We start from the raw sequence: 14599 nt of genomic DNA on the forward strand, positions 1-14599 counted from the left end.
TTATAGTCGGGACTATGCGGGACTATGGCAATAGTACACCATGGCTTGAAGTGACCATATGGAAATAATAGGCCTTATTGATCAGTGGGGACCCTTTTGTTTGCAGACCCTACCCTATGTAATAATGTTACCATGTGACACTCCATGTGGAGCTTATTCATTATTAGGCCTCTATTTTTAGTACTTATGATATTTTGCAAATCTACATATTTTAGAGTGTAAATGACAAAAAAGCGCATAGACTGCTTTAGATTCATATTATGCACTTAGGATAGTAAGTACTACAAATATACAATACGCAAGAATACATTTCCACAAAGCGGCAATAAGTTAATATAAGTTATGTTATAAGGCAAGTTACTTAGTAAATAAATTAATAAATATTGTGAGAACATAACATACACAAAATAACCCAACAGATTCCTAAAGTAAGATGCTTATAAATCTAGAAATACTTGCCGAATAAGTACGAATATGAGGGTATAAATAAGTTATTCGGATGTATTTTTTACTCGCGGCGAATACTCGACCGTTTTCCGCGCGGTGTCTGGATTTTTGTAGAATTAAGTAGCTCGCGAGTAAGTGATATAAAAGATATATATCTTCACCAAAGAGCTAATCACTCATCAACTCCGACGATTGTGAATTATATATTTATATTTGCGTCACATGGTTGAGTTCATAGGTTCAAACGACTCCGGATATAAGATCTTCTTCAACTCAACAGTGTTATACTCGCTCGCGTGTGAGTTATGCGTCAAATGCATTGATTGAGATACAAAACAGTTACGGTTACCTATTAAACACTAAGTTAAAACCTTTTTTTAAGATATAGACAAATAGCGTTGGCTGTAATAATTTATATATAATTTCTTGTCAGTTTTGTATTAATTATAAGAATCAAAAATGTTGTCAAAACATTTGATCTGATTCTCTGAAATACTGATATAGAATGTCGCTTATATCGTTACAGAGCTACTGAGCTAAAACAGTGATGTATATCCCTTAGTTCAAATGATATATCTCTCTCTTTTCACTTTAGTGATACATTTTGCGCACCTCTAGTTTTTTGACGTGTATCGACTAGTTAAGTATGACTCGGACTTGCGCTAAGTAATTCACTAACTCAACCGCATAATAAACATTTTTTCTCTACTAAAATTATAAACTTCTCAATTTATATACAATTAAAATAAAAAAGAACACGAACAAATCACTGATATGACACTTATGAATGCATTATACCTATAAGGATTTTTTTTGGTTACTTTGTGTATGAGATGTTATTTTAAGGACAATGATAAATAGACTATACATACAATTGTGATACTGCATTACAATATGTATTGTTTCCACAAGGTTTCAAAGTATTACAAACTTAAAGGGTTCTATCTGTGATGCATGAAAAGTATCCCATTTTGAGAATATGCCAATTATATTTCTAAAAATTTGCTATTAATAAGTTACAATATTTTTAAATATTTTCATATTAAGGCGTTTTTAGCAAATGGTACTAAGAAATATATACTGATAAATCTGAAAAAAAAAAACAGCAGTATTGAAGTCGCACAATAGTTTTTCTTGCGACAGATGTCACTAAAAAGCGACAATTATTTCAGGTTTGGACGAAGAGTGTTTCATAGTGCCATATTTCAAACAGAAGTGTGTATCTAACACTAAGGGCTTAATTAGAACATAGTGCTTAAATATATATTATAGAACATTGCAGAGTATAGTCGTTAAAATTTCGCAGCTGTTAATTTAATATTTACCACACCTGTGAATCCTGGCTTGAAACATTCCTCGTTACTAACCGACAATTACCTAAAAGCCTTTCGACGACAGCCACGTCAACGTACCTAACACTAAACCGAGTTGCCGTAAAGAAAAAAAATATCACATACCTAGCGGCTTCGGCCGCGGCGAGGCAGTCCTACACTACCGACTAGATCAGGCGAGGTGCGTCCGCGGGGACATCACTATGTAGTGGTGCTCGATGGGCGCGGGCGGCACTATCGGCGACATCGGCACGTAGTCGCTCTCGCTCTCGGCGCTTCTTAACCGGATCTTGCCGAGCGTGTCGCGGCCGCGGATGATCAGTTGCACGATCTCCTGGGGGAGCGCGAGCGCGGCCACATCCGCCTCGTCGGTGATCTCCAGCGAGAGGTCCGCGTCGAACTCGTCGAGGAACTCCTCGTTGCCTTCGAGACACTCGACGGACTTCGAGCAGCGGTTGGCTGCCACGTGGGGCGTGTCGTCGAGAAACTCGCAGCTCTTGGCCTCGCCTTTACCCAGCGCGTGCGTTATCTTCAAATTCTTCATCTTACGGCTCACCTTGAAGCTCTTGAAGATGTCGCGGGTGGGCGTGAAGTCGAACTTCTTCTTCTTGGTCTCGACGTCCTTGTTCTCCTTGGACGTTTCTGATTTGGGTGAGGTCGCTATCCGCGAATCGCTTTTCAGTCTTTTTCTGTAAATAAATATATGCACATTAAATTATAACTACATAATAATATGATTTGTAGTCTCATACTAAGGTTTTCTGTTCTGTAGTATCATGATTATCTGTTCTGTAGTACATTGATTGATGTATATTGATTTGGGACTCAATTAATGTGTCTGTATTGATGATTCGCCAACCTCAAATAAGTAAAGTACGGATTATAGAAAACAAAAGATATACGTGGCAGTCGACATTTACCATTAAATAGATTTTATATCTAGTTTATTTAACAAAATAATTTGACAACAGCAAGCTAAACTTTCACACGAGGAGCTACATATTTTTATAAACTATTTTTTTTTTCAATCTTAGGTCCTACCTACTGTTGTAGTGGGTACAGTAATATTAGTAAAACCCAATTTAAAAAAATCAAGGGTCTATTTATTACAGGTCAAGGGACAGAGCCCTGTGATAAACTCAATAAGATCAGACCCCCATTTGTCTGCAAATTTTTTGTCAACGTTACCTAAACACACTGAAGGGCTGCCTCGTCTTGGGCACCTTGCCGCAGTGTCGGGGCAGCGAGCCCAGCGAGCTGTGGCGCGTCACGCCCGCGTCGGGGGCCGCGGCGCCCGGAGCGTTCACGCGAGAGTTCCACGACTCGCCCAGCTTCATCGTGCTGTATGGAAGATGTGAGAGGATATCATAAATGTACAGGCGACACGTCCCCTACGACATCCCCAGTTAATGAGGTCTTGAAAGTTTTGTCGAAAATAGACAGTTAATTCTAACTAAAAGAAATTATATTGTAAAGTTATATATATTTCTTAATTATTTTGCAGCATCCATTTTGCTAACGTTTAGATTTTTAATATTTAATGAGGTACTCATGATACGCGGTCTTAAATTTTGGTATTGGCGATATTTCGACCCACTTTGATAGATAAATAATCACAGCGAAACTATTAATGCAAGCGGATTGAAATATTGACAAGTAAGAAAATTAAAACCGCATGTCATAAGTACCCATTTTAAACTAAAATATCTTATTCCACAGTAATATTTTATATTAAGTCTAAAATTATATAACGTTGACATTGTTGATCAGCCAATTATGGACCAAACAATTTCATTATTAATAAATTTAAATTTTGTTTATTGAATATATTAGGTTACATTATTATTTACTAAAAAATATTACATACATATGAATAACAAGAATCATTTTGAAATAAATATGTATTAACACTTACCCGAAAGGATGTCTGGGTGGTAGAGGTGGCGCGGGCCTACGAGCGGAGCGTCGCATAGTGGCGTATATGCACTCCGCTACCGACTCATACGTGGGCTCATCCCTTAGCAGCTCCGCCTCGCGCGCCTCCCGCAACCGCGCCGCGTCCACCACGTCCCGGCCCCGCGCCGCTCCGGCCCCGTCCCGCACGTCGCTCGGCTCCGGGATCTCCTCGTACACGCCCGACGCCACCGACGCTAGCGACGCCAGAGACGATACCGACACCATGGACACGCGCTCCGATGCGCTGGGAACATACCAAACTGTTTTTATTTTGTATTCCTCCATAACGTGTGTACTATTCCGTACTTAATTTCGAGTGAGTGGTGATTATGTATTCCTGGTGATTATGTACGATACTAATTGGCGACCAACATGTTTTAGTTGAAACAAAACATTATGTATTTATAAGCACTAAATCATTTGACTTCTATAAAGTGAAATATTTTGAATATACATTATACATATTATACATTATTGGTTTTGAATAAGTTTTATTATTACCTATCATCGGCGGACAAACGATGCGGACAGCGAGACAGCGGTCCGCCGGGAAGACTCCGCACCTGCACAAAAAACTTGTTATTTACATCACTTTCCACCACTTACAATAAGATTTGGAGTTCAAATCATAGCCTGCCAGCCAATCATCAAGAACAACAAGAAGCCTGTACATTTTACAAAGACATGTAAAATCAGGCAAACATGAAACAGTGGTGAACAAATTCCAACAAAATTTTCCTACTTATAAAATTTGCAGAAGGATAATAATAGACACATACCTTAGACATAACTAAATCTGTATCATCCAGAGAAATGTCAGAAGGTCCACTGTACCAGCTGCTACGACGCACTTCACCTGCAATTCATTATTAATTGAAATTTTCATTTACCGAATAGTTTTCCGTTTGGGCTTATGGATATCTCCTTACACTTACACAAATTAAATTTTACACTTTACACTTTATCTATACTTATATTTAGATTTAGAAATTTAGCTTTACACTATAAGACAAAAATATGAGTTCTAATGATCAAAGCATTTCTAGTTTATTGAATATTTGTATGTCATAATAATATGACTAGATATAATGGAACTGTCAGTAATATGTAAACCACCTTATTGTACCTATATCTATTAACAAATAAACTATTTGTTTTGATTTGATTAATATGAAGAAGTAACATACCGTTGTCCTCAAACTTGTTCGAGCGCAGGTCTCCCTCGCTCCTGCTGAGCTTGCTCCCCGCGCCGCGCGCTCTGCCCTTCAGGGCCTGGCGGAGGGCGGCCGCCAGCTCGCCGGCCAGCGCCGACGAGAACTTCATCTCACCGCGCCCTTCCGAGAACCCACTGAAAACATATGAATTGTCTTTAAATATATAACATGTCATTGCGAATCGTCCCGTTTAAGGGAAATCAGGAAATGTACAGCTAATAATGAACAGTTTTATTTATTCTAAAATCACTACTAAAATAAAAACATTACAAACAGGAGGTTATTACGAAAAGGTCGTTCTGACCTCTCGTAATCGTGACATACATACAAAAAATAGCGTGCGACGGGAACAAATAGTGATATTTATATGTTAACTAATGACTTACGTGCTAAAGGACAGGTCAGTCGTGCGAAATGCGAAAAAGAAGAAAATAAAGTTCAAATTATATACATTGACATTGGTGAATGAGAACGAAGGTGATAATGCACGCAAACATGCAAGCATGAGCCAAAGCGTTGAATTTTGTGCATGAAATAAATATAACCATTACCTCTTTATATATACAAACGTGCTGTAATAATAATAGTTACGAATAATATAATACAAAAACGAACACATCTTATTCCAAATAATTCCGAATTAATGAGCAATCACATAATATTCCCGTAGCAGTATAACAACATTCAGGTTTATCCCCAGTTCCGCGCATTAAAACGAATAATTCAGTGATTTATTTAAGGATAAGGATAGTTAAACTTTATTATAAAACAAACCTTATGTGGGGCTAAATGTGTATGTAACAAATATACCACTGTTAAACACGCATAACTATTTTTCCGGAAAAAATATGTATTCAAATCATTTTTTTATTTAAATTTTAATGTGATCCCCCAACTATTACACTATTCGTACTAAGTTGTATATTTTCCTAACGTCATTTGTTTTGTAGTGCCAGGTTACTGCGGGTATTTTCCTAAATGAAATTGATTGGGTCGTTAACTTTGTTCACTATAGACTTTGAAAAGCGGTTTTCCTACTAATTATATCTATACCGGTATTGTTTACCCATTATTCTTGAATAAAGTGGAATGCTCAATTAGAATCTATTTTAGTTGCGTCTGTCTATTATTCTGTCTGTCTGTCTATTCTAAATACATAAAATACTTGTAGATGTACTAAATGTAGTAAATAATATCCAATGCTTGATTTTATTACTAAATATAATTTAAAACGATTTCAATGATCGTCTTTATGTATAAAACTCATCTTCCCTATATTTGCGACCAAATAATTAAAAAAAAGTAATGGATTGCGTTAATTCTTTTAGACAACCTTGCATTTTTATGTGCTTTTTACACCGAAACTGCCGTGTGAAATTTATTCAGATTGTTTAGGTAGTAAGTTATAAAAACTACAACAATATTATAATAACTACATACAATGTGCATATACAGATTATCTACATTATAATATCTAGAAGCAAACTACCGCAAAACCTCATAACCACCTTCCTTTAAAGCCTCTAAAACAATGGCGAGTGGCCCACGAGCTGTCAGGGTCAGGCTCCATACCCACATCATTCATTGACACTACAGACAGTACTTTTTACATCATACAAGTTTTTGTAATGTGCATACATAAAATATGCACTCTTTCTGTAATTTAAAAATAACTGATATACATATATAATTTTTATTAAATTAATAAAAACCATTTCTCACAGTTACTGCTCCTTTAGTTGATCCTTAATAGATCTTACAAGGAAAGTCTATTTTTTTTTTGCAAAATTGTTTTGCATAAATTAATAAATAAAAAAATAAACATATTTTCTCAATGGAGTTATAATTTTTAGGCCAATCAATTTCCATTTTTGCAACATGCAACTACTACATAATATACTTAGCTATACTAAAAAACCATGCAATCCACAACTAAACCGAACCACCCGCCATTGCCTGTAGGCCTCGTAGAACAAAACCACAAACCTATCAATAGTGATAGTACAAGTCCGATGCCTATCACCATTCCCCCTGCTGAGCAGGACATGGCTCATGTGTTTCCACTCGACCAACGCGCCCATGTCCCGAGGCCGCGAGACCAACAGCCCGGTGGACGAGAGTGTCAGCACACTCTCTGCCGCCAGGCGACACTTGCGGGACAGATCACTCTCTAACACTGACACTGAGTATGAATCTTTGAGCAATTTTTCCGTGCCTGAAATGAATGATGATGGAGCATGAGATGATAGCACCTTTGTTGGTTCATAAGGATGTATGTACTTATTATTTTTTTTTATTAAGTTAAGTAGTGGTTTGCCACCCATTCTTTGTGACTTTAAACCGTCTTACTGTGACCTGTTGACCTTTTTAGAGACAAATTTCTCATCTTATATTTCACCGTCAAGTTTCAGAGTCTACTGCTGAATGAAGGCCTACCATTATCTCATGTTGGCACGAAGGTCGCAGACCTTTGTTGTGTGGGTCGACAAATTATTTTATGCTACATCCTTAGTAGAAATCCAACAAAAATACTCACAAACATAAACAGCCAATGAAATGGTTACATGAATGTGGACATCAAATAATATACATACAAAAGCATGTTACCCTAGTTTTTTGCACACCCTCATGTCATAATACCTTTCATTATGTTGTAACACAAGATAGTCAAGAAATTAAACATATTTTAAATTAATTGAGCCTAATGTTTCATTTATTAATTGTTACTTACCCAGAAAATATTAAATATAATGTCCTAAATATACTTAACCTATTAGTAACATTGGCTGGGTATTTTTAATGATAAATTTACACACAGCGAATATAAAATGCCAATATGAAAACATGTAATGAACCAAATATATCCATTTAACGTATTTATGTTGCATGTCACAATAAAATCCAATGACTATGACCTTATGAGAAAAATGAATTCATTAATTTAGTATGAAGAAGCTTAATGATTAAGCTGCTCATTTTTTAGTTTGTAGCTTTTAAGGACTTTCATCATTAACATAATTAACTGAAGTTATTAATTGATTGAAGCTATTAAATAGAAACCAGATTATAACTATAAAAATATATGCTGTTAATACAACAGTGACTAACATGATTTTGGTTTTACAACTATAATCAAGATTTAATTAAAAATAGCATGATAACACTGACTCCATGACAAAGACAATGGATTGGAATTACAAAGTCAAATGCATTAAGATTATTTGCATTGAATGTACTGACGTTGGCACTGGCTGGTCATCAACGACTTTACAGAGATTACATAGAACTTATTTATTTTTTCCCATAACATATTTGATTACCCAAAGTGTATATTTTTATAATTGAATACTGTTTGTTTACTTCACTAAATGGAGGAATAATTTTCTTACTATAAACAAATATTTTCCCACCATATTTCGAAGAAATAGCTGTCTATATTGTGACTCATCATAACTGAAAAATACAATAAAAGAACGAAAAAATATTTTAGAGTAAAAAATTTAATTAAAATGGACTTTGATCTTTGTTAAAATGTAAAGTAATTTGAAGGTAGTAGATACTGACCGAGTAACTTGTCACCGTTGAGCAACTCGCGGATCTTATCCATCCAGAGCTGGGTGTCCTGCGCAGAGTGGCCGGCCAGCAGCACGCGCGGCTTGCTCGGCTCTTGCACAGAGAACACGGCGAAGGCGTGCGGCCGCGACCGCGACTTCGCCCTCTTCACCACGCAGCCCGGCTGCAGCTCCACCGTGCCCGCCGCCGCACCCGCCTCGCTGCAGTACACCGCCAGCGAGCCGCCCCCGCAAGTCGGACTCGGCCGCAGGATACACCATTGTCTCTTCCACGACTGCCAATAATGATCAATGTCAACCCAATGTTATGATTCCGACCGACTGCTTTCAGTTTACGAAACGACTCACCTTGAACGGATTCAGTCCGAGGTTCGACCTGAACGGATACTTCACCTCCAGGTACCCGGACATCTTAGGCACGGTTCAATCACAATATAATAGACATTTTGAGCTTCGAAATTAATTTTCGCAAGCAGTTATTCGCACGAGGTGCACATGTATTCAAACAAAATTGTTTACAAAATTTCACAGATAAAAAATATTGTTTAGGCGTTAACGGAAAATCGATACAAACCAAAACCGGTTATCTGCGGCGATTCATATTTTCGTATAGCAATGCTTTAAAAAGAAAAAAATATGTACATTGTGTTTTAATTCATATAAAACAATAATTAATTATTGAAACATAAGTGCCGTAATTTAATTATTTCCTAAGTTATATCATTGATAGAATAACGTAATTGCCTGATGTAAAATCTTTGTGTTACATTAAAAAGACAAAAAAGATTTGTCTATTACTTTAAGGCGGGAATTGTTACTCTTTTTGATATCTGTCTAGGTCGTTATTTATTATCCGGGATAAGTTTTTATACGTTCTGTAAATTTAATTCACAGTAAAATGGTGACCGTTGTGGTAATAAATTTGGGTGTTTTTATAATTTGTGAGTGTTTTTTTTATCATTTACGTACATGTTTGCAATTTTCATATTGAGGAAGGGAAATACGTCACAGGGACAATGAAGAAGTTATTTAAATGGAAACCAAAACAAAGACGCGAGCAAATAAATTCGGAGTACCCAATTTATAAATATATTTATAAGATATGTCGCTTAAATTATTCTATTGTATGTTTTTTTGTGTAGCCAATGCGGTGGAAGTATGATAGTATAAAAGTTGGTTTATGGAAAATGCAAAAATCACAACAGGAATCCTTTTACAGGTAAGTACAGAATTTATTTTGTACAGAATCAATAAAACTTTAAGGGAGATAAAACATATAACAGAGACATCGCCAAGACTTTGACGGCGAATAATTTTCCGGTTTAATTGAAAATGGATAGGTATGTAAATGCTAAATATAATATAATTGTTTATTTGTGAATATTAAAAAAAAACCTGCGAAATAGTTGAGAAATCTTTATTTATACTTTAACTTCATTTGTAGTATGAGATACTATATTGAGATATACTCGTATATCATGTTACATTAAAATAAAACACATTTTAAGAATGTTGTAGCATTTACATAGTTAAAATTGCACCTTAAAACCTATTAGATTAAAAATCTTTCATGAAATATGAATTGTTATAAAACACAAAATCCGGGTCCGCTGGGCGGTTGCGCGTCGACGCCGCGGCGCAGCATGCGGCACACGTGCTCCTCCAGGCGGTTGTACGCCTCGGCCGGCGCCGCACTCACGCGGCGGTCTCGGTCCAGCACCGAGTTCCATAGCTTCTCTGCTATAGCACACGCTCGAGGCCATACCCTAAATATACAACAGGTTAACTACATAGTTACATTAATTGTGTTTTGTATAAATGTTAAGGAGCATGCAGTTGGTTAATTACAAGTAAGTTTGTGAAGATGTCCTGGCATTTGATTATAAGTAGGAAAAACGTATTCCATTTCAGACTGTATCTTATTTTAATAGTGCTAGGGGTTTACTCGTTGGACTATTTGTATGTGTATTTTTAAGCTACATTTGATATTAATGGTTTTAAAACAAAATAATTTCTGTAAGTACGTACCTGCTAATAACATTTCTGTCGTCAACCATTTCGCCCCACATGCACGCTTCGCCACCGACGATATTCGGAAGTAAAGTTTCATCACTCGTAACATCGTACACCATTTGTCTGGGATTATACGTGTAGTAATCCCACCATTCGTTTTTCAGGACCGACAAATACCATTCAGATGAGAATAGGACACGGTGGCCAGCTAATAAAACCTATATACAAATATTAATAAGAAACACACACTTTAATGTTAAAATGACTCTTATAGTCTTAAGATTCAAATGATAGTCGTGTTTTACGTATTTATAAATTTCTAACCCAACCCTTAGTCCTTAGCTTAGCATTTGCGATTATTTTATTCTAGTCTTTGATGCAAAAATTAAAATATGGATAGGAATACAGTTATAGGTGTAATAATTCGGTACTCTAAAACAAAGACGTCACTCACCTTAATCATTTCGATTGCCGGCAGTGATTTCCATACTTGAATTACTGTTTCTTTTGATAATGGTACATATTCATCGAACACTTCCTAAAATAGTTCAAATATTAGATCTTAACCAACGTTAAGATACCAATGCACCTGTTGAATCCTAAGCATTCTTTCTCAAAATATAATTTAAGTATATCGGTTAAGCAAATTTGGAGATTAACGCATAGAAACAGTAGAATTTATATTGGATAATTCAAAAAAATCTTAATGCGAAACTATAAGGGTATAAAGAATAGCAGTAATGCTTAATAATTGAGGGACCGAATCTTGTCAAAAGTAATGTTTTTCTGAACTTTAGCATAAAAATTACACGTACTTGCCAAACAATTGAAGTCTTGTTATAACTAAGCAATGGAAATACATTTCCCATAAAAAGTGCATGGAGGCCTTCCGCCGTCACGTTGTTATCTTTCATATACTTTACGAGTTCCGGATTAGAATTCCTATAAATTATAATTTATTATAGTATGTGGAATTCAACAAATTATTAAAAGTGTCATTAAAGTTAATTTATTACATTTACTTTGTAAAGTGGGTACATAAGTATTGTATTTAATTCCCATCTTCTTGATAAAAAAGTAATAATCTATATATATAAAGCATAGAAGGAATAGATCTTGTTGTTACACAATTGTCTTGTTACCAGCAATTTAAATTCACTTCATCGCCTCCGACGTGGAGGAATTTGTCAGGAAACAACTCCTGCACCTCTTCAAAGAAGTCCTTAAGTAGTTTTAGTGCAACATCGCTAAGAGGGTTGATTGGACCCAAGTCAACCACATTTTTCCTCTCATAATCATAACACTGCGTCAGAATGTTTGGATATGCAACTCCCCAAGAGCGGGTATGCCCTATGAAACAATAATGTGATACGGAAAAAAATTGTAACAAAAAAGATTAAATTATTATTTAATACTAATTATATGAATTATTCATATTTTAATGAAAATAATATTTACCAGGAACATCGAACTCAGGTACTACGCGTATACCGCGGAACCTTGCGTATTGTATGATCCTCTGGATATCCGCTTTAGTGTACACCATCGAAGAGTGATATGCACCTTTCTCGCTGTAATAATTGGTCGTTTTTCAAAAAAGCTTTCAACCCTTATTTAAACCCCTTAGGGATGGTATATCCTCTTAATCTTAAAAATATTATCTTTATGGCTCTAAGTCCAGTAGACTTTGCGACAATATAGAATAGGGAATAAGAATTCCATTCTTATCATCATCCTTGCATGATAATCATTATTATTTATTGCTTTACATATTTTAAAGTAACATAAATTCTTTTACATTTACATTATACAAAGATCAGTAATTTTGTAGAGTGACCTACCTAAGTTCGGGAAATTTTTCACTTTGGTAGGGGAAGCTTTGATCATCGACGATATGCCAGTGGAATACGTTCATTTTGTTCATGGCCATTGCGTCCAATGTCTTGAGGATGTTGTTAACATTAATGTAATGTCGCGATGTATCGAGAAGCAATCCTCGGTGGGGGTAAGTAGGGAAATCGGTAATATCCGTCGTGTTTATACGAATCACCTGATGTAATGATCATAAAATACATTGAAAAATAAATATAGGTTATTTTTATAATTTTAATCTTACAATCAAAGAATTTTATATGTATCGTCGTTATACATACAAGTACTAATCTATGCCCACAAATCAAGCGTTAAGTGCATGCACTTTTGTAAGATTAACTAATACAAGAACAGGACTGCTATTAATTTATCTTTTTAAATTTATATTTAAAGAAGAAGAAGAAATGTTAAAGTACATTACATTGTAATCATCAGAAAGGTAGAAGAGTTGCGCGAACGTTTCCAATCCTCGGATAACACCCCATATTGAGTTGCTTTCTAATTTCGATGTTTTGGAAATTGTAAGATAATCTGAAATAGGTACAAAACAAGCGAAGAAGATATACGTTATCTACGATTGTTTAAAAAGTCCTCATCAAATGATGAATAAGTATTAAATATGATATGATATCTATGTATTATTTAAGCACTGTATGCAAAGGTATTGTTGTAAAAAGTTAGGATAAAATGTGACACGACACTTTCTATAAGTTTTGTGATTGATTGATTGATTGTCACCAGATGATTTGGAACTCACAATGTTCATCCATGCCGAACGAAGGGTATTCTTCGCATGGCGTCTTAAGTTCTATTTGCAGCTCTGACAAGACACCCTTATAACGGTCATCGGGCTGAACTCTGTCGTTAACAACACTTTTGCTGTTGTTCATCGACCCGAACCTTCTGTTTTTTGAATGTACATGTCTAATAGTATACAAGTATCTTTCAGTTGCATTGGACAAGATTACACATTCCTGGTTTGTTATCTGAAAAATAGTTACATAGACATCATATTGTAGTCTTATTTCCATAAACTGAAGGTGGTAGAACTTTCTGTGGTCAACTCTGGCGGCACCACCGCCACACCTTTTTCTGCCTAATAACTCCAATGTTCAGCGCTTCTGTGTTTTGGTTTGAAGGGCGTGGTAAGGGAGACTTATCGAGGCATTCCGCCTTGTCCTTAGGGGTAGTGGCGCATCTGTGGCGCATCGAATTTTATATGGGGTTAGTTACAGATTATATTAAATAAATAAAATAACTTAGTACGCCTAACGTTCAATTCATTTATTCAATTTTTTAACGTGAATTCACAAAATCGAAAGTATGAAGACAGGCGTAAAATTTTCAAGCGAATCGGGCTGACAACGTTGCTAGTAAATAGTAATTAAACCGTCTTTATAAGTAGTATATCGATGAATTAAACGTAAAAAATACTAACTGGAAACGAAAATTAAAAAAGACATTGTGTACTGATTATTCTAAAAAATTGGAAAGTGCTGTATAAAAGAAATGTAAAGAAAACAAACAAATATATTTGTTTGTTTATAGACAATTAAAGGAAACCGCATTTTTAAGACGTATATATCGTCTAAAAAAATGCTTTACATCAATAATTTTATCGTGTTTACCAAACCTCACCGAATCAAATTACTATATTGTTCCAATTAGTTCCAATATACCGCATAATTCATATTAACACACCGCCTCCATAATTATATGTACATGAACACGTTTAATGTTATTAATTGGTCATGGTGATTTCAAACACAGCTTTTTAAATGTCATCGAATTCAGTCATTCATTGAGACCATGCTAAAAGTATATTACATTTCTTGGAGAAAAAAATAACGTCATTTTTAGAGAGTTTCATTCGTTTGTTGAGTTCAAAGTATTGTTAAGAACAATATAACAAACTTTTAAAAACTTTTATTACGTAACCTTTTTAAATATGTAAAATATAGGTTACAGGCTAAAACCCAACTATATATTTAAGGAGGATATAGAGTTGACATTATAATGTGCTATCCAAAAGTTTACTGTTTTTTGAGATAATTGACTTTTAAGAATTCTTTTTAATAATTTTTCAATCGAATTTAAACGTAACAAAAAACTGGAGTCCTAGTTGCCGTTTTTTGCTGTATTTACATAGGGAGCTTTTACAAATGATAAAAAAACTTTAAAAACGGAGGAACAT

General features: G+C 35.3%; 2 protein-coding genes across 2 annotated transcripts; both read right to left on the reverse strand.

Annotated features, from left to right (window-relative positions):
• Nucleotides 1-834: 834 nt before the first annotated feature.
• LOC140752333 (uncharacterized) lies at nucleotides 835-9066 on the reverse strand. The gene is made up of 9 exons (XM_073086593.1): nucleotides 8869-9066; nucleotides 8513-8795; nucleotides 6935-7163; nucleotides 4922-5082; nucleotides 4514-4590; nucleotides 4236-4297; nucleotides 3694-3978; nucleotides 2967-3119; nucleotides 835-2467 (listed from the first exon to the last, which is right to left on the reverse strand). The coding sequence occupies exons 1-9, from the start codon at nucleotides 8929-8931 to the stop codon at nucleotides 1951-1953; spliced, it is 1830 nt and encodes a 609-aa protein (XP_072942694.1). The 5' UTR covers nucleotides 8932-9066; the 3' UTR covers nucleotides 835-1950.
• Nucleotides 9067-10044: 978 nt separating this feature from the next.
• LOC140752412 (beta-hexosaminidase subunit beta-like) lies at nucleotides 10045-13425 on the reverse strand. The gene is made up of 9 exons (XM_073086698.1): nucleotides 13163-13425; nucleotides 12827-12936; nucleotides 12375-12583; nucleotides 11992-12104; nucleotides 11676-11883; nucleotides 11349-11475; nucleotides 10988-11071; nucleotides 10549-10751; nucleotides 10045-10286 (listed from the first exon to the last, which is right to left on the reverse strand). Exons 1-9 carry the CDS (start codon nucleotides 13293-13295, stop codon nucleotides 10106-10108), a joined length of 1368 nt encoding a protein of 455 aa, XP_072942799.1. The 5' UTR covers nucleotides 13296-13425; the 3' UTR covers nucleotides 10045-10105.
• Between the last annotated feature and the right edge of the window lie 1174 nt (nucleotides 13426-14599).

This window comes from Epargyreus clarus, unplaced genomic scaffold (assembly GCF_041222505.1).
Source record: "Epargyreus clarus isolate Ecla_fem2 unplaced genomic scaffold, WU_Ecla_fem_2.2 ptg000024l, whole genome shotgun sequence".
In the NCBI taxonomy this organism is placed as follows: domain Eukaryota; kingdom Metazoa; phylum Arthropoda; class Insecta; order Lepidoptera; family Hesperiidae; genus Epargyreus; species Epargyreus clarus.

Coding starts and splice junctions, on each gene's coding strand:
- LOC140752333 (XM_073086593.1), bottom strand. CDS start 8,931: ATGTCCGGGTACCTGGAGGTGAAGTATCCGTTCAGGTCGAACCTCGGA. Junction 5,083..6,934: donor TGTACTATCACTATTGATAG/GTTTGTGGTTTT, acceptor ATATGTTTTCAG/TGGGTTCTCGGAAGGGCGCG. Junction 4,591..4,921: donor GAACAAGTTTGAGGACAACG/GTATGTTACTTC, acceptor AATGAATTGCAG/GTGAAGTGCGTCGTAGCAGC.
- LOC140752412 (XM_073086698.1), bottom strand. CDS start 13,295: ATGAACAACAGCAAAAGTGTTGTTAACGACAGAGTTCAGCCCGATGAC. Junction 12,584..12,826: donor ACCTTTCTGATGATTACAAT/GTAATGTACTTT, acceptor TCATTACATCAG/GTGATTCGTATAAACACGAC. Junction 11,884..11,991: donor ACCTGAGTTCGATGTTCCTG/GTAAATATTATT, acceptor ATTGTTTCATAG/GGCATACCCGCTCTTGGGGA.